Genomic DNA, 20,066 nt, shown 5'->3' with positions numbered 1-20,066 from the left:
GTGTAATCTTCCTTTCTTGGCAGGTTTAGAAGACTAAAAGCAGGTAAATCTTTCTGTAACAGACTCCTGGAGAACTTCTGAGAACCATGTTTTTTGTGGGGTTGCCTTGTTTGTTAGTTTCTTTATAACTAAAAGCCTTCGGGGTTGCTGCGGGTGCATATTCCACTTCCTTTGGGAGGATGCAGTTTGCTCGTGCATTGCTTCCAGAATCTGAAGAGTTCAGTGCAGATTTGATTTTTGTCAGTTGTGAAAGGTCTTGGAGATTTAAACTATGTAACATTCTAGTCCCATTATTCCTGTACTTTTAAAAAGGGACATAGTTCACCTGTGAAAGTGGATGCAACTGTGTAAATGAATTTTCTACCCCAAGAGAGGATGTAGTTTGCACCTCCAAGCATAGAGAGTTTCTCAGGGTTGGCTTAGGTGGAGAGGAAGAAGAATCTCTTATTTCAGGCCAGGATTACTATTAGCAAATGCAGGAAGGGAGTATGCTGCACTGATGTGTGTGGAAACAGCCTTTATGTGGACATGGCTGATGACAGACTTTCAAGATGAGAACAGTAAGGAAGGGCATCCTTGTGACATGGCAGACTGGCAGCAGGCAGTTGTCTTTCTCCCATTTTTCTGTCACAGATGGAGTGATTCATCTCCTCCTTAAGATAAAGGCCTCACGAATTACAGAGGTGAAGAGTAAGGCCTGAATTCTTTCTTGGCCTTGCTAGAGAAAGCGAGGTGACAGTTTGATGGGAACAAATGCTTTTTAGAATCTGAAGAATTCAAAAGACGATATATTTGGCAGTCTTCCTAACAATAGCATTTCTTAGGCTTATATAAATTTGGCTGTATGCATATGAACGCAGGAGCGTTTTTAAAAGCATACATACATAAATGTGCTTGTGTCTGGGTATGGACACATGCATATGCCCTAGAGGAACACAGATATCTTCCCACATACATGTTCATAAAGATGAACAAGCATGGAGACATAAACCCACTTACCTTTGTAGGTCACTCACTTCAATAAAACAATTGTGTGTATGTAGGGAAGGGTGCATATATATTTGTGTTTTCATATGCAAATGAACATCAACACTCAATTTTGGGCATGAATGAATGCATACTCAGATCAGTTTGAACAAGTTCATGTTTTCAGTTTACAGGCACTCACCTCTTACTTGTGCGTGCGCATAGGTATGTCTATGCACACTTCCACACATGTGCAGTGTCTGTCTCCATGCTCTTTCTGTATCTATAGACGACGTGCACATGCACTTGCATACATTGCCGCCCTGCACCATAGAAGATGCTGTGATCAAAGAACTTGTGCACTTCTTTCCAAGATGCATAACAGACAGCTCTGATTTGTTCTTAGCTAACTACCTCCCCAGGCTGCTGAGAGAAGGGGTCCTAGGTCCTGGGCATGGGTGAGACCCTTTTGCTGATGCATGCACAGCTGTGCACCAGCATGTGGAGATGTCAGGATAATTTAGCAGGTGGCCTCGTTACTCCTAGATCTGTCACCATGGTAACGTGTTTTTTTCTTTAAAAAATGTACAGTGCCAAGAGGAGGAAGATGGCTGACAAAATTCTCCCTCAGAGGGTGAGTCGCTTTCATTTCCTATTCCCTTCACAATCAGTTCAGCATCTTAGTGTAATTAGAGGGATTTTAGAAAATACTTTCACTTTTTGTTTAAAAAATCTAATTAAAAAGTAAGTAGGCAGTGGGTGAAAGTCTAGAGAGCAAGGCTGGGGCTAGGGCTGGGGGCTGGGAGTGTGGAGTGCAACCCGGCCTGTGTCATCCTCTTGCATTGGGTTAGCTGTGCCAGCACTGCCACTTGCTGGATGGACAGTGGTGCTCGTCTGTGAGGTACATGACTTGATGATGCTGGGGCCCTCTGGATCTTAAAGATGTTTTTGATCAATTTTTGAGGCTGGCCAAAAATTGGTTTGGAGTGCAGATGTTCCTGCAGGAGATGAACTTGTTCTTAGGTCTCTCTGGCCCGGTAGACCTGACAGGTTCTAATTTTCGCGGTTGTGTCTTAATACGACTGAATCCACATAAACAACAGAGTTCAAGGGGCCTGTGTTGTTCAGACAGATAATAATTCTCTTATCCTTGCAGATACATCTAGCTTTTAGTAGGTGTCTATGCTTGATCCTCAATGTTTAAATGTTCTACTTCCTTTTCAAACATCAGCATTTCTCACTGCTCTCCTTCTCTTTCATTATTCCCAGACTTTTCTGTTCCTGTACCCTCTTTAGTACAGTTCCCCTAAAATATACGTGCTCCCAAAAAGCAAGGTTCTTTAGTCTTCTAAACACACACTCATCGCACTGTAGTCCCAGTTTCTTTGGCTTCTGGTGCTCTTTCTGGGCTCAGAATTCCTTTCATAGGTATGTGGATCTCCGCTTCCTCTTCAAATCTACCTTTCAACTACTAGTGTAAACCCAAACTTGATGACAACCTTCAGGTTCTCTTCTGTGACATTCCAAAGGTACCTAGTTACAACCAACTGAAGGTGAGCCCACTTTGGTACTCCTGATATCAAATTATCACTTCTCATGTTGTAACTCCTGCTACCCTCTGAAAGCACAGTCTTTAGTAGGTTACCCATTAGTTTTTTCATGCTGCTGTCTTGAAAGAACTAAGCTACCATGAAATTCAGACCTTTGAACTACTTGCAGTCTCCATGCTGTTTGTGTTGAAAGTTTCATTCCTGCTTTGCTTGGAGTCTGTACTTTCTTAGACAAGAAATGTAGCTGTCATTCTGTCTCACAAATTGTTTTCAGAGACAATTATATATCCTGTATGGTGAGACTATCATTTTAAACGTGTCCATTTGAAGGCTTTTTTTTTTTTTTTTTTTCTGTCCTGGTGCCTCTATAAGATGAAAAGGTCTCAGAACAGAGGTAACCAAAATTCTTTGGCAACAGAAGTCTTACGCCTCTTTATCAAATCCATGATAATTTTTAATAGGTAGAGCATACCTTCAGATATGTCAAAAAGCTATACACAGATACTAGCACCTTTCAGAACCATGCTGTTACCAAGTCTTCCTGCCTTTCAGTATCTTTGTTGCTGTCAGCCAATAATTTTAACTGATGCAATGATTAGACAACACAAATTGCTAGAGTCCTGTCTGCAATAGAGTTTTATGAGTGCAGTTGAAGTGATGGTATCAATGATATGATTTTGTGTCTGAATTAAGGTACTATATTAGGCTGCAGTCTGTGTATCAGAACCTCCTAACTTTCACTATTCATGAGATGGGGAAATGCTGTGTACATTAGTGTCCTGTCAAGTGGAAGATTTGCATTGGTGGGTATGGAAAGCAAGCAAAACACAGGGTAAAACTTCCAGCTTTCCAGAGCTAGTTCTAGAGTATTTTCCAGCCAATGGGCATCTGTTTCCACAAGGTTTTTGCAGTCTCTTGCTTGTGTTTTCTGGTAACTATGATGGAAAGAGGTGTTGATATTAAACACATTTTACTCTTGAGAACCAGCTTACGTAACAGAAAATGGAAAATGAGGTGAGTTCTCAGTGTTGGTTGCTGCCCTAGTCAGGAAATTGCATGGATACCCTGGTAGTGGACTTCCAGACTCTGATCAAGCTTGTGCTTCACATTGCAGCATGTTTCTAGCTGGGTAGGGTTGCACATATGCTACAGTTTAGCTATTTGACAAGGACTTAGTTTTGCATAGATATAATTGTACAGGAACAGTTCAGCCTAGCAAACTATTACGTATAGGAAGATAGGATTATCAAACCGCAGGGGACCTCCTGGCACATCCAGTTTGATTCACCCTGCCATAGAAGCCATGTCACACAATTGCTGCTTCAAGACTAGTTAGCTTCCTTACCTCATTTTAGATTTGGCAGCTCCCACACTTTTTTTGGTTAGGCTCAGCAAAGCAAGTGGTTTCAGTTTTCCAAGTAAGAGTGCCTCCCTATGATTCTAATCCTCACAGTCCTTCGTTGTATCTATTCCACGCTTATTTCACACCTTTTGAACTTCTTTAATTTTACCTCTCAGGAGACCAGAACTATACATAGTATTCTAGATTACCAGTATCACCGATACTTGAATAACATTAATGCATTTCTGTGTCTACTGGAAAGAGCTAGTGATACCCCATTACGATCAGATTTTCTTTATTACAGCCTTCCTGCATTGATATAGCATACAGTCATTCTATGACTGACTAATACTCATAAGTATATTTCTACTTCCTTTTCTTTGCAACTGGTGATTTCCCATATTAGAGCAAGAATTGTTGGTATAGACTCTGAGGAACATGATCTTGTGTTTTGTAATGTTATAGTTCATCCCATTTCTATTATACAGTTCTCAGCTTCCTTATACTCTTTGTACTATCCTCTGCCTTGTATTGACAATACCACCAAATTTGTCATTATTAAGTTTTGTTAACATACTTCTAATCTTGTGTCTTGGTTTCTACCTCAGGCCACATCTGCCTTTAGAGAAACATGACCGCACACCAGATTGCTCCTCATCTTTCTCTAGGCCATTCTTCCTCATTACTGCTGGTCAATGTATGTCTTTCTGTTAGTTCTGAGTCATTGCTTGTTTTCCAGGCGCTATGACTGTGATTGACTGTTCTGTTTCTTCAGCTTCCATGCCTACTTTCTAATACAAGAAGCTCTACTGAAAATTATTCTGACTCCACAGCTATGCATCTCTTTGCTTTCACCCATTAAGTTTGCTGAGTGGAGCGCAACTTTCAAACAGCAAGCCCTGTCTCCTTCAGTGGGATGCTTGCCTCTTACTATTGGCTACTCTTTCTCAGTGCTTCCCTCTGAGGACTTCTTGTCTATTTGTGTTGATGGGTTTTCGTACACCGGCCCTTCAATTTTCATCCTCTCTTCTTCACCTTTATAATCAGTCAACTCCTGCTGCTGTCCACTGACCACCATATAGGATTCCTCTGCTGAACTCTCATACCATAATAGCTGTCCTGTTTTTGTTTATTCACTGTATGTCTGTTGTCAACCTTTTTCTCCATCTGTGTCAACCAGAAGCGAAGCATACATGAATCTGCTGCTATTCATTCATAAGGAAAAAATGGTGAGGAATGTGATAATCAGTGGCAGCCTTAGCTTTAGCAACTTTGAAATAATGAAGTTCAAGATCCTGAAGGGAATGAGAAAGAGAACAAGCGAAGTGTAGACCCTGTATTTCAGACAAGCAGAGCTTGCGTTATTCAGGGAACAGGTAGGTGTGATCCCATGGGAGGCAACTCTGAAGGGCAAAGAAGCTCAGGAGATCTGGGAGGTCTTTAAGGGCATCCTCCTTCACGCTCAAGAGCAGTCCATCCTGATATACAAGAAAATGTGTAGATTTATGAGAAGCCCAGGTTGATAAGCAGGGAACTCGGAGTGCAGCACCCGGTATGAAAAGGCAGTATACAGAAAGTGGAAGCGTGGACAGGCTAAAGGAGGAATTTAGAAACATTGCCTGGGCAAGTAGGGATTGGTATCAGAAAAGTCAAAGCTCAGCTGTAGTTGAGACTTGCAGGCAACATCAAGGACAACAAGAAGAGCTTTCACTGGCACATTAGTAATAAAAAACTGACCAAGGAAAATGTGGGCCTGGTGCTGAGTGGGGTAGGTGATACAGGGATGACAGACACAGATAAGGCTGAGTTACTCAAATCCTTCTTTGTCTCAGCCTGCATTTAAAATGTCTCCCATACCTCTGTGATCAGATAACATGTTCAAAAGTAATGACCAGTAATGGACAGGGATTGAGCCAGGGATTATATGAGATAACTCAACCCATACAAGCCCATCAACAGGCTGCATCCACAGTGCTAAAGGAACTGTCCAATGTCCTTGCAAGGTTATTCTCTATCACCTTTGAAGTGTTGTAGAAATCAGGACAGGTCCTTGATGACTAGAGAAGGGCAGTTTTTGCACTCATCTTCACAGAAGATTGAAAGAACAACCCAGGGAACTGCTGGCTAATCACTCTCACCTTGGTCCCTGGGAAAATTGTTGAGTGAGTCCTCTTTGAAACACATTTTTGGGCATGCAAAGGAGAAGGTGCTAACTGGGAGCAGTGAGCATGGATTTAGCAAGGGTAAATCATGCTTGACCAACCTGATTGCATCTTCTGTTAAAATGACTGAATCTGTGAGCAAGAGATAGTAATGGATATCATTTACCTTGGCTTTTGAAAAGTTTTCAACATTGTCTGCCACAATATTCATATATCCAAGTTGTTACATTTTGATCTAGACGGGTGGACAACCAGACAGATAAAAATATGGCTGGATGATTGGACTTAGAGGGTAGTGGCTAATGGGTCACACTACCAGGGAGACAGTGACAAGCTGAGTACTGCAGTGATATATCCTGGCAGCTGTTCTGTTTAGCATCTTTATCAGTGACCTGGAGGAGGCAGTTGATATGCTTGCTCACAGTATTTGCAGATGACAAGGTGTGGGGGGGGGCAGCAGTTGATACCCTTGAAGGCAGGCTGCCATCCGCAGGAAGCTGGACAGGCTGGAGGAATGATCCGACAGGAACATCATGAAATTTAACAAGGTCAAACATAAAGTTCTGCCCTGAGAAAGGAATAAGCTTTTGCTGGGACTGTCAGGGGAGCATCTCTGCAGGAAAGGCCCTGGCGGCCCTGGCGGACAGTGAGCTGAGCATACACAAGCAGTGTGCCCTGGCAGCTAAGACGACTAATGACATTCTGGGCTGTATGAGCAAGAGCACAGGCAAGAGACTGAGAGATGTGACTACCCCTCACAGCTAGAATACCATTTCTGTTTTTTGGAACCCTAATTTGAGAAAGACATTGGCAAACTGGAGTGAGTTCAGCTGAGCGTCTTCACAAGGGTCAGAAGGCTGGAACAACACATGCTTTCAGGAGAGGCAGGGAGAACTGGGCTTGTTCAGCCTGGACAAACGGTGGCTCTGAGCTAAAGCTCAGCTGGAATTGAACCTAGCAAGATATGTTTCAGGCAGCAAGAAAGCCTTCTGCAAGTGAGTCAGCAGGAGAAGGAAGACTAAGGAAGACCTGGGTCTGCTGCTCAAGTCAAAAGCTATGGAAAAGGGCGAGGTGCTCAGTGCTGTTTTTGCCTCCATTTCTCCTGGCAGGTTGTGCCCTCAGGCCTCCCTGGCCCCTGAGCCTGGGACAGAGCTGGGGGAGCAGGGCTATTGGGAGAGACCTTGACAAGTTGCAGAAAGAGGATGGCAGTTCAACATCATGAAGTTCAACACAGGCAAATACAAAGTTCTGCTCCTGGGCTAGAATAACCCCATGCACTGGTACAGGTGGGCGTCAATTGAGTAGAAAACAACTTTGCAGGAGAGGACCTGGGGGTCCCCTCATGGACGGTAAGTGGAGAATGAGCCTGTGAGGTAACCTGGCTGGGATAAAGGCTGACCACAAAATGGGCAGTATTAGCCTGAGCGATGCCATCAAGCCAAGGAAAGAGGCTACGCCAAACTTGGAAAACTGCATCTGGACTTCTGCACACAGGACCAGAAAGACTTGTGATGTACCGGAGTGAGCCCCATAGCAGGCCACGACGATGACTGGGGCTGGAGCACATGCCTGCCAAGAGAAGCTGCAAGAGCTGGGTTTGTCCAGCCTTGAGAAGAGGCAGGGAAGAGGAGAGCCTATTGCTGAGTGCAACGGCCCTATGGGAAGGTGCAGAGAAGACGGAGCAAGGCTCTTCTTGGAGGTGCACAGCAACAGGATGAAAGGCAACAGATACAACTTGCGACATGGGAAACTGACTCAATGTAAGGAACCATGATGATACTAAAACACTGGAAGAGGTTGCCAAAAGATTCCGTGGCATGTCCAGCCTTGGAGGTATTCGGAACCGACTAGACCTTTTCCTGAACAACGTCACTTGAACCTTTCTTTTTTGAGAAACAGTTGCTCTGCATGGCCTCCAGAGGTTCGGCTGATCCAAATTATTTTGTGATTACTGAGGTTTGAACAATTATCAATCCAAATCATGTTTTTGCTTGATATTCAGTGAATCCTTTGTGTTTGAGGACTGTTCATAAACGCATGTCATGAAGTTCAGCTCAGTACCTTTGCTTTTGTAGTTTCAAAACGAATTGCTCCCAGCATGTGGATGAGTGGTGTTTGTCTTCTGTTGGAAGCAGGTACGGTGGTTGCTTTTGATATGATCTGACCAGCAAAGGACTGCCTTGTTATTAAACACCTGTGGAGATCAAGGCAGGCTTAGTTGCAACTGGGCATGTTTCAGCCAGAAGTACTCCTATCAGGGCTCTATTTAGGAACCAAAATCTTTCAGTATCATACGAAGTTAAGATCATGGCTGAGGTGGTTATACTCTGTCATCAGGAAAGATTTTATACGTACATCTGATGTTGGAAGTCAGTAAGGCTGACAGGGATACATCACTAGGGTTTCCTAGTGTCCACACTTCACCTAGGGATACTAATCAAAACCCAAACAACTATGTTCATAAAAGAGTCAATGCTGAAAATGCATTTACAAGATCTTCTGTTTCCTGATGACAGAAATCACAGAAATTAATAATGTTTTTGTTTGTTTTGTGTTGTGTTGTTTTGTTTTCAAAAGGGAGGGATCAAGATCTAACCTGTTTGCAGTAGGATAATAGAGAATACTGGAGACGTATGTTTTTTAGTGACTGTGAATGTGAGAGGTGGCTTGCTTCTTTGCAGATATGGGAAATCCCAAACATGTTTCTCCGTATGTCTCTGATATTACACGTCAATAGTAATGACCAGTACAACTCACAAAAACCTCTACCTCTGTCTTGAGCTCAGGATTTCCATCACTAATGCTGATTGTTTTCCTGTCATTTCCTATCATTATTCTCTCACGGTGTTTGGTATAAAGCCAAACTTTACATATGAGTAGTGTTCCTTATGGTCTGTATGTTTGGATATGAACACCTAATAGTTGTATTAAGAAATCTGTTCAATTTTACTAGAGGGTGGCAAACATTCTTATGGAAGACTTTAAAAAGAAAGCACATATTTGATCTTCTGGGAGAAGAAAAACTTAATTTATTTTTTAGTATCATACAACTAGACAAATAATTTGAAGCCTGACCTTACCTTGAGAACTTACTACTAGTTTGTTTTGGTTTTGTTGACCTTCTAGAAGGCAGGCCTGAGGATTTACCTGTAATTGGGAGCTTATGTATGACAAATCATTAGTGATTAAATATTCTTTGCAGTGGCTGGCCAATTGTTTCAGCATCTGGCTGCACTCACTCTGAAGAATTTTCACTTTATTTCTAATCTGAATTTAAACAATTTCAAGTTCTGTTTCCTTGGATGTTCTCAAAGTGTTGTCACTTTGATAGTCAAAGAAACTTTTTTTCTTTTCTTGTAGATAGATATATACTCATAAGCAAAGCTAAATGAATTGGCTTCATGGGACCTCCTATTATTGAGCATGCTTTCCTGTCTGTTAAACATCTCAATAACTTTTCTCAAAATTTTCTTCAATTTGTTAGCGGATTTCTTAATTTGTGCCTCTGGCGTTCTTGTAGTGATTATGTTATTACCAATGATGGTACTAATTGTAAAATATTTAGCTATTCTCCATGTTTTCCTGCTCATGTATTTAAGAAATGCACAGGCCTGTTGGGCTACAATGGTGTTCTGGACTATTGTGTCCCCATGTCTTACATTCTTTGCTTCTAATATTTTGACTGTTCAAATACATTTAATAATTTGTGTTGTCTTCTCCCAGATCACCATGGTATAGATCCATAGTGCTCTGTTCTCTATTTCCAATGTTGCCATTGAGTTTCACTTGTAGATTCTGTTCATTACATTAAGTTATAAAAGCCCCAGAACCATTCCTCTTCTTTATATCTGTCATTTTGTTTGTCTGCTTATTGCTCCTCATCATGCAAATGACTTGATTAATTTACCCACAGTGAGTTTTGGTCACTTCCATCAGAAGCCATGGTCTCATTAGCATCCCCCAGTATAGATAAATAACTGCTTGCTTTATTGTGCGTTTCATTGTATTTGTTCATTACTGCAACTCTTCTGCAGTCCAGTCAGCAAACTCAGAAACAGCCTTTTCTGCAAGTGTGTTGCAGTCTTTTCAGGTCATTATTAACGTAAAATGTTAATGCATTTGCATCTCTCTTTTATGCTTTCCTGAATCATTTAAATAAAAATACCAAGTCAAAGATGTTGAAAGACTTAAGGTTTCATATATCATTTGGCCATGATGAAAACTGAATCATTGTCCTACTGCTTTTTTTTTTTTTCTTATTTCTTCAGGGAACCCATGGCCATTAATTGTTTATTATCTGTGTCTCACTGAACTCCTTAAAATGTTGTTGTGAAGGACCGTATCTCTAAGCAACACTTGTAAGCCTAAAATACCTTTTTTTTTTTTCCTTTATCCATTTTGACATTTTCAAGGAATGGGTGGGACAAAATTTTCTTGCAGAGTGACACAGCTCAATCTGTTGATGCTTAGAAGAATAACTTTGAAATTCATATGGTGCTTTCAAGTACTCCTCCAGCCACAGCAGTAATGAGCTTGGAATGGACATATTAGATCAGTCTTGACATAACGTGTATCTTTTTCTCTAGCCTGGCAGACTAGAGCAGAGTTGTTTCTTTGTTGTGCTTGAGAATGTTTAGCCTAGATTTAGATGCCCGTGACTCTTTATTTCATAACTGGGAAATGCTCATGATGTTCTGCTCAAAATATTGTAGGGGAATTAGAGTAAATCTCTTTAAACCTTACATGTATGTTTTAGCTGTGCATAACAGGCATATCTGTCCTGATTCCATGGTTCTCTTTACTTTAAATCATAATACAATTCATCTTTTTGGTTTTATTCCTATAATTCTGTGATTATAAACAGCTAAATACTTTCTCTTGTCAAATTCTTTTTCTTTAGCTAATGTTTTGTTTTCTATTTTTGATAACGAGCTAGCCAGACTAAAGGTAATATTCTAAATAAAATTACAAATGCATCGTGCCTCAACATGATTGCATATTAGGATGATGATGATTATGATGGAGTTGGGGGGTAAGTAAGGAACAGAAATAAGAGTTAAGGAAATGGCAAAGCAAAAGCAGAGGAAAACGTTTTTCCAATTAGAACACTATTTTTTGAGAGTTGGGAAGTGTAGACTGGGGATTCCACCTCTGTGCTAAGGATTGCTGGATTAGATTACACTCTGCTGCACTTTCATTACTGGGCAGCCTCACCTCTGCTTTGTCTGACTATACTGTCTTGAAAGACGATACTACGTGTTACCCCTGCTTCCCAGTAGTCTAATCCAGAATCTCAACACTTTGATGCTTAGAAACTTTCCAGATTTAAAATCTTAATTAATCAATGTTCAGCTTAAATTCACTTCTTCTTGGAATAGCACATCTTTAGCTTAAAATCATTTTTGTTTCTGAGATCAAAGAAAACTTTTAATTCTTTTGAAACTTGAAATCGGAATTGCCATATGACTCACATTCTCCTGGCTTGCCAAATAGTAGTTTACAGCATGGGTAGAAGGTATATATATATAGCCTGTATATGCAGTATAAAACACACAAGCATGCAACTCAACACTTCTTCTCCAAGCCTTGGAAGCCCTGAGAAAATAATTTTTGTCATTATTTATTGAGTAGGAAAGGCAGCCAATGAAAGTCATAACTTTCTGGGAAAGTTTTTATGACACTAATGTGTTTTACAGTGCAATGGGGACTTTGTGCCGAGGATCACTGGTGAGATTTCACTCTGGTGATCTGCATCTTAGAATGAACCAAGAATATGGTTCTTGGGAAGGGGTGGGGATGGATGGACAGAAAATTTTGTGTCTGTGTGTCTGTCTGTGTGTGTCGGTGTCAGTGACCATCTATCCATAGGGGTGGAGGAGGGGAAGTCTGCCATAACACTGGTGGGAGGAAGTGTATGTGTACCCTAAAAGAAGTGCTTGAAGCTATGACTTTTTAGATTTCATTCCTCAGTTTGTCACAGTGGTTCTGGTTTTGTTTTGAAGAACATGCTCTCACAGTTCACACTATCAAATTCTTTTTCTCTGTTACATTCCTTATTTATATTACATTACAGTTATTTTCCTAAACTGGCAGCACATCCAAAGTCTGTTATCAGCATATTCCATTAGCTCACTTTTGGGGGTTTTCCTTCTTTTTCTTTGCAAGGTTGGTACTAAGTTGGCCCCATGATCAGTCTTTATTGAACTCCAGTGACAGCTGTAGGCTGATACTTCTCAGCTCAGTTCCTTATCCTGGCCTCTTTAGAGAGGTACTATGTACTGTGTAACTCTTGCACTAAACACCCTATCCTCTTCATCCGCCGTTCCATGAGCAGTGCTTCATAAGGTGCCTTACTCAATTCCTTATAAAGTTATTGAAAGTCATTTTCATCCCTCTATGATGAATTATCTTGGCTTGTTCCTGTATTCTCACAGTTTTTCTAAAGCCTTATTAAAATTGGCACTCCAGTCCATATTATTCCTATCTTGATTTAGAAAGATTTTAAGGCCACCAAAACACAGTTTTTAATTAAGTCCCACTTTATTCAACCAGAGGTGTAACTGCCCTTTCCAGTACACTCATGAACTTAAGCGTTTGCTTTGCCTGCCCACAAAGACTTCTTAATCATTTCTGAACTCTTACTTTCAAGAGCTGTTTGTCTATACTGGGATCCTGATTTATTTGCTCATAGATAAAACATAGGACTAGAAGGATCTCTTGGTGATGAACAGAGTAATACTACTACAATGAATCAAATTGTGTAAACTTTGTCATAACCAGCAAGGCTCTATCTTAAACATGAATTCAAGGTACTGTGGGCAAGAACCTGCTGGAGGGCTATTCAAGAAAATCGTGTTTCTGATCAAAACTTTCCTCAGAATTCCAGCATGGGGTTATTGACAAATTTCTTGATACAAGAAAAAATGAGCAGATTGGATCACATAAATTTTATCCATCAAAAATGATACGTACAGATTCATAGCTACATCTAGCTGTATAAAAAGATAAATTGCTTCAGTAAACAAACTTTATTGAGAGTCCCTATTGCCGTATGGATCCTCTATTCTCATTTACTTTCTGTCATTGTTAATGTCCTCCATGTTTTTTGATTCAGTGATATCCTTAAATACATTAATGGTAGTTTATCTTTTTCCAGTGATTCCTTCAGAACTCTCCTGAGGAACCGTAAGCCTTGTATGCATATGTACTATACGTATTACCTGTGCATTTTACTTGAAATTAAATGTTTTATATATAACATGCATTCACAGTTGTGTAGTATGAAGTAAAAATTAACTGTAATTTAGTCTCTGTTACATACAGAAAAATGTAAGCTGAAAGTGACCAGTGGAGGTCATGCAGACTAGTCCTCAAACACAAAGGATTCACTGAATATCAAGCAAAAACATGATTTGGATTGATAATTGTTCAAACCTCAGTAATCACAAAATAATTTGGATCAGCCGAACCTCTGGAGGCCATGCAGAGCAACTGTTTCTCAAAAAAGAAAGGTTCAAGTGACGTTGTTCAGGAAAAGGTCTAGTCGGTTCCGAATACCTCCAAGGCTGGACATGCCACGGAATCTTTTGGCAACCTCTTCCAGTGTTTTAGTATCATCATGGTTCCTTACATTGAGTCAGTTTCCCATGTCGCAAGTTGTATCTGTTGCCTTTCATCCTGTTGCTGTGCACCTCCAAGAAGAGCCTTGCTCCGTCTTCTCTGCACCTTCCCATAGGGCCGTTGCACTCAGCAATAGGCTCTCCTCTTCCCTGCCTCTTCTCAAGGCTGGACAAACCCAGCTCTTGCAGCTTCTCTTGGCAGGCATGTGCTCCAGCCCCAGTCATCGTCGTGGCCTGCTATGGGGCTCACTCCGGTACATCACAAGTCTTTCTGGTCCTGTGTGCAGAAGTCCAGATGCAGTTTTCCAAGTTTGGCGTAGCCTCTTTCCTTGGCTTGATGGCATCGCTCAGGCTAATACTGCCCATTTTGTGGTCAGCCTTTATCCCAGCCAGGTTACCTCACAGGCTCATTCTCCACTTACCGTCCATGAGGACCCCCAGGTCCTCTCCTGCAAAGTTGTTTTCTACTCAGTTGACGCCCACCTGTACCAGTGCATGGGGTTATTCTAGCCCAGGAGCAGAACTTTGTATTTGCCTGTGTTGAACTTCATGATGTTGAACTGCCATCCTCTTTCTGCAACTTGTCAAGGTCTCTCCCAATAGCCCTGCTCCCCCAGCTCTGTCCCAGGCTCAGGGGCCAGGGAGGCCTGAGGGCACAACCTGCCAGGAGAAATGGAGGCAAAAACAGCACTGAGCACCTCGCCCTTTTCCATAGCTTTTGACTTGAGCAGCAGACCCAGGTCTTCCTTAGTCTTCCTTCTCCTGCTGACTCACTTGCAGAAGGCTTTCTTGCTGCCTGAAACATATCTTGCTAGGTTCAATTCCAGCTGAGCTTTCCTAATTTCCTGCTTCTATGCTTGGGCACTGCCGTTCTGTTTCTGTTGGGTAGGGCATCCCTACTCCCACCTCCATGCACGCCTTTTTTGCACTTCAGGCCAGTCAGGAATCAAGTGCTTGATTCTCCTGGCCTCCTGCCAGGCCTGCTGAACAATATGTGCATTGGTCTGGATCATTCCCCTTTGCTTTGAAAATGTTGTCGTTGAAGTTCAGTCGACTTCCCTAAGCCCCTATGTCCTTCGGGGATCCCCATCATCTTATGGAATCTTTCCAGGCAGATACCTTAACATGTTAAAACCTGCCCTCCTAATCTTGCTTCCTTCTCAAAGGATCCCAAACTCCACTATCTCATTTTTACTGTAGCCAGGGCTGTCCTTGATCTTCACATCCACAAACAGTTCTTCCTTCCTTGTTTGTAACAGGTTCAGCAGTCAGCTTGCTTATAACCTCTGTCAATAAATTGTTATCAATCCAATTCAGGAATCTCCTATAGTGCTCATGCCCAGTGCTATCACTAAGTGGATCTCAAGGTGGTTAGTCCCGCATGAGCATGAGGGCCTATAACAATGGGACTTCCTCCAGATGTCTAAAATGCTTTGTCTCCTCCTTGATCAGGTGGTTTGTAGGAGATGCATTGCACAGTATCAGCTGTTCCAATGCAACTCTTAGCATTCAGATGAAGTCTTTGCGTAGTGTGCAGCTGGTTGTCATTGCCTTCCAAGACATCATATTCTGCCAGTCGTAGAAGCTATCCCATGATGTTTCTCATATCCAAGAGACTGTAGCGTTGCAGTTGTTCACTGACTTCCAATTCCATCTGTTTGTTTGTTTCACAAGCTGTGTGCTTTTGTTTGCAGGTAAATGTGGTGGGGCTCCGCACTGAGCTGCTTTTACAAGGAGGGTCTGAGAGCCCTTCCCCATCATGATGTTCACTGCTCCCTATCCTCACTGCCCCCATTCTTCTACTTTTTGCATTCTTTGGTCACCATCAGTAAAAAAAAAAATAAATCCATGGTGGTAAAGGATAAATGTGCGGAAATTAATAGCATTATCTTATTTCTAATTTTTAAATTTTTACATTGAATTTTCACAGTAGGAAAAAAAGAACTCCAGACCCAAGAAAGACCCTATCTTACTAATGTTAATAAGAATTTGCTCCAGTTATCCATATAATTCTAAGAGAAGGTTTAACATACGTGCTTCACGACCTCAGATGATGAGATGCTGCTGCTAGGTGATTTTTGTCGCTTCTTGAAATAGATAAAGGCCAGGATGGAGAATTCAGCTCTTGAAATACTCTTTACATATTTATACTTACAACTTTTGTTTTTTTTTAAAAAAAAAGAGAGGAGACTTGCATGTAGCTATGAGCTTTTCAATTATAGGAAACAATGCAAGAAGAAACTTTTGTAGGCTGCACAGATCCTATGAACAAAACAGAAAAATGAATTACGTACTACTGGATGGAGTGCAAAAATATCTTTAACTTTTTGAGCTAATATCTAGGAGAAACAAAGAAAAATATTATTTGTGACGTGTTACTGCTGGAGCTTGCCTTTAATTGTCCTCTAATTCTTGAGGGGAAATTGGGAAAGAGTATGGGATTGGACCATTATCATGCTACCCCAAAATTACTTGAATACTAGGCTGAGCAAGCAAAAGACTGTCAGAGCAGCCAAAACTGAGCTGAATGAACCTTTGTTCTAGTTCAGTATCCTGTCTTCACCGTGGCTGTAACACATATCTACAAGAGGCTACAAACATGGGCAAGTATGTATAATTCTTCTCCCAAATACTTTCCCAACCCACAGCCACTTGCAGTTCAGGGAATTATAAGCAATATTAACTTTGTTGGCTAATTTTAGAGTGCTTATGCTTTCATAAATGATGTTTAACATCCAGTTTGGTTATAGACAGAATAGGAAATAGGAAATACCCCTTTGCTTTCACATGGTAAGAGATGTAGAAGTGTAGAATAGAAATATTTATTGATGATTACTGCTGTTTCTACAAACTTACTAGAAATTTCTTCATGTCCTGGGTCCAGTACCTTAAGAATCGTAGGAGAAGTTGTATCACAGCTGTAGTATATGCCTGATCTTGAGGGCTGTGTAGGCCAGCTCCCTGCTTCATTGTGTGCATAGGAGTTCATGAACTGACTGTGCCATGACTCAGAAGTAAAAGGCTGAAACTGGGTCCAGACTTTTTAAGTGATAGCAGTACATACAGCATTGAAGGAGCTGAGGAATCTTTTGTTCTCTGTGGGATAGAGTCATGGGGTATTTTCTTGCATCCTGAGATTTGTATTCACTGTGGGGAGGAAGAGGAAGTATTGCCTAGTTGTCTATTCTGCAAGCTCTCTGGCAACTCCTTGATGTTTCTACGGCAATGCTTGCTCTTTGTGCTTTTCTTTTAAAAACGTTTGTGTTCTTTTATTATTCTGTTGATAGTAAGAGTTTGTGGAAAAATACAAGCAGTTAAAAATACAGTGGTTCAGCTAAAGCTGAACAGAATTTCATGGAATAAAAGCAAAGCATTTATTTGGCTCATGGCTTCTGTTTTTCCAAAGTGTCAGTCTTGCTGCAAATAGTACAGGTGTTCTAGCATCTCAAATCAAACAAACAAATAATTAATGTTGAAAGAGACATTTATTTGGTAGTCTTGATCAGTCTAAATACATTAGGGAGTGATTGTTCCTCTTCACCCTGGAAAAAAGGAAGTGATGACAGAAACTGTCAACCCATGAAAAATGTATGAGCAGTATGGAGAAGGTACACAGGGAATACCTGCTCACTGCTGCTCCAGCTCTACGAGAAGATGGCATCAAATGAAGCAAACAAATGGCAGGTTCAAAACGAGCAAAAAGAATATTTCACGCACTGTCTGTAGAGGTTCTGGAACACTATGCCTGAGGCTACTGTAGGTGCTAAAGAACATCAACTTTCAACTTTTCAAAACATCAACATTAGGACAGATGAATTCTTGGAATGACTTGGTGCAGTTGTTCTTATACCATTGCAACAGTTAAATATTTTAATATTTACAAATGAAAGCTGGAGTATCATAAAAACAGATAAGGCAGTCAAGTGGAGTTTTTTATACTTACTTAGAGTTCCCTTTTTATGGTTTGCTTTCCTGAGTTATTCCCAATTAAGAATTAACCTTTTCATGTAAGGTTATATTTGCCCATTTCTAAGCTCAGGTCTTCTTTAGGTCTTTCTATGTACATAGAGTCACAGAATGGTTGAGGTAGGAAGGGACCACTGGAGGTCATCTGGGCCAGCCCCCTCCCTGGCTCAAGCAAGGCCCCCCAGGGGAGGTTCCCCAGGACCATGTCCAGACAGCTTTTGAATATCACTGAGGAGGAGGACTCCACAACCTCTGTGAGAAACCTGGGCCAGTGCTTGGTCAGTCTCACTGTAAAAAAGTGCTTCCTTATGTTCAGGGGGAACTTCGTGTATTCCAGTTTGTGCCCGTTCCCTCTTGTCCTGGCAATGGGCACCCCACTGAGAAAAGCATGGTTCTGTCCTCTTTGCACCTTCCTTTCAGGTATTTGCAGACATTGATGGGATCTTCCTGAACTTTCTCTTCTCCAGACTGAACAGTCCCACCTTTCTCAGCCTCTCTTGTAAGAGAGGTACTCCAGTCCCTTCATCATCTTTGTGACTTTTTGCTGGACTTTCTCCAGTGCGTCCCTGCCTGTCTTGTACTGAGTAGAAATTTCTGTCTCTTTCTTCCTCCTAACCTACTTCCTATCACCTCTTCTGCTAACTTTTCTGGAATAAGGAATGTAAAATGGGGTTTTATTAATAGAGGTAGTATGGTTTAGCCAATATATTAAATACTAATAAAAGTTAGCAAGATTGTAAGTTAATGCATAGCTAGTCATGTTGAAAATTAAATTTGAAGGTCAATTCCACCTCAGCCAAGAAGATATAGTAACAAAGGTTGCCTTCCTAAATTGCAGCTTGGGCTTATGATGGGTAACACTTGTGGGGGGTTTTGTTTGTTTGTTTAAAGAAACACAAACAACATGAACATCCACCACTTTATTTTTAGTCTAGAGAGATACAGCACTTTTTTAGCTTAAACAGGACAAATTTAAAGTACTTTACATTTCCAGCAGTGGTTTCCAGGCTTTTTGTAGTTAAGCCTCACTTGAAAAAAAATCAGCAGTAGCTCAGGCCTTGTGGATCCATCTGAGGTCTTCCAAAGTTCATTAGCTCTAATTCCATGCTCCAGCTTTTCAGTCATATGCTTCTACCATGCCACTGAGACCTGTCCCACTAGTTGGGTACTACCATCTTAGAAATAATGCTTTCTGAGCACATCTGTCTAACAGCTGGGAAGGTGTCAGTATTACTGCTCAGGAACATAGCAGATTCTTGCTTCCAGTGCTTGGATATTCCTTGCTTCATTCTCAGATCCGGGAGCTGGTTCCTGAGTCCCAGGCCTACATGGATCTGTTGGCCTTTGAACGCAAACTAGACCAGACCATTATGCGGAAGCGTGTGGATATTCAGGAAGCGCTGAAGAGGCCAATGAAGGTATGTCATGAAAAATTTCTAGATTGAGTTAGGGGAAAAAATTACTCTTTGTCTTAAATGGTGGAATGATCTTTCCAGTAAATGTCCTGTTAACAGAGACGTTTTTAAATGGATCACACAAAGCTCCTAAGAATAAGCATCTGGGAGCAGTGTGTATGGAAAAATGATGGAGGAAACTCTGGGGATATTACTGGCTATAGCTTCTCAAAGCCTTTAATAAATGGAATAATAGCTTCTAGATAAGTAAATACTGCTGGAGGAATTTTCTATTTGAATGATTAGAAAGGAGAAAATAAGAGTTTAGAGGTGTGTGCTGAAGAGATGTATTAAATTTCATATTAGAATTCGGTCAAAATCTAAAATCGTGGAATAACAAAACAATGGGTAGAATTACAGAAAAGTTGTTAAAGTTCTTGCAAAAGTATATACATTTACATAGTCTATAAAAAAAGGATGATTCATATAAGAAAAGGATGGATGAAATTTTCTGCAATTTCTTTTAGATCAAGTCCAGAACTTCCCTGTTCATGTATCCAACTGAAAAGGTATTTTCCTCAGCATTCTGATGCTGTTTCACTGAATCGTTTAAAAAAATGGGTTAGGAAGGAACTGTGGAAATCACAGAATCATATAATGGTTTGGGTTGGAAGGGACCTTAAAGATCATCTAGTTCCAACCCCCCTGCCCTGGGCAGGGACACCTCCTACTAGACCTTGTTGCTCAAAGCCCCATCCAGCCTGGCCTTAAACACTTCCGGGGATGTGGCATCCACAGCTTCTCTGGGCAGCCTGTTCCAGTGTCTCACCACCCCCTGAGTGAAGAATTTTCTCCTCGTATCTAATCTAAACCTACCTTCTTCTAGTCATCTAGTTCAACCTCCTGCTCAAATACGGGTTCAAGACCTTGTTGAGTTTTGATTTTATCTAAGGACAGAGGTTTAACAGCTTCTTCAGGCGACCTGAATGTTTGGCCACTCTCATGGTGAAGAGTTTCTTTTCATATGTCTTAATTGAGTTCTTATCACTATTGAATCCACATACTCA

At 41.1% G+C, this 20,066-nt stretch overlaps 1 protein-coding gene across 13 annotated transcripts in view; it reads left to right on the top strand.

Annotated features, from left to right (window-relative positions):
- The window catches only part of SMARCD3 (SWI/SNF related BAF chromatin remodeling complex subunit D3), a 110,565-nt gene that overhangs the window by 49,950 nt on the left and 40,549 nt on the right, over window positions 1-20,066 (top strand). For 5 of the 13 annotated variants that reach the window (XM_080583427.1, XM_080583433.1, XM_080583436.1 and 2 more), the window contains exons 3-4: window positions 1,558-1,600; window positions 18,901-19,023. The exons of 1 other annotated variant lie outside the window; for it this stretch is intronic. In XM_080583427.1, the coding sequence (XP_080439553.1) occupies window positions 1,558-1,600; window positions 18,901-19,023 (166 nt within the window). Of the gene's footprint in view, window positions 1-1,557; window positions 1,601-18,900; window positions 19,024-19,526; window positions 19,569-20,066 lie in introns of all 13 variants that reach the window. 7 more of the 13 variants (XM_080583432.1, XM_080583435.1, XM_080583434.1 and 4 more) reach the window with 3 other exon arrangements.

The sequence above is a fragment of the Anser brachyrhynchus genome, assembly GCF_964034855.1.
Source record: "Anser brachyrhynchus genome assembly, chromosome: 2".
NCBI classification, from domain to species: Eukaryota; Metazoa; Chordata; class Aves; order Anseriformes; family Anatidae; genus Anser; species Anser brachyrhynchus.
Note: the sequence above shows the minus strand (reverse complement) of the source record. Positions and strands in the feature narration are given on the sequence as shown.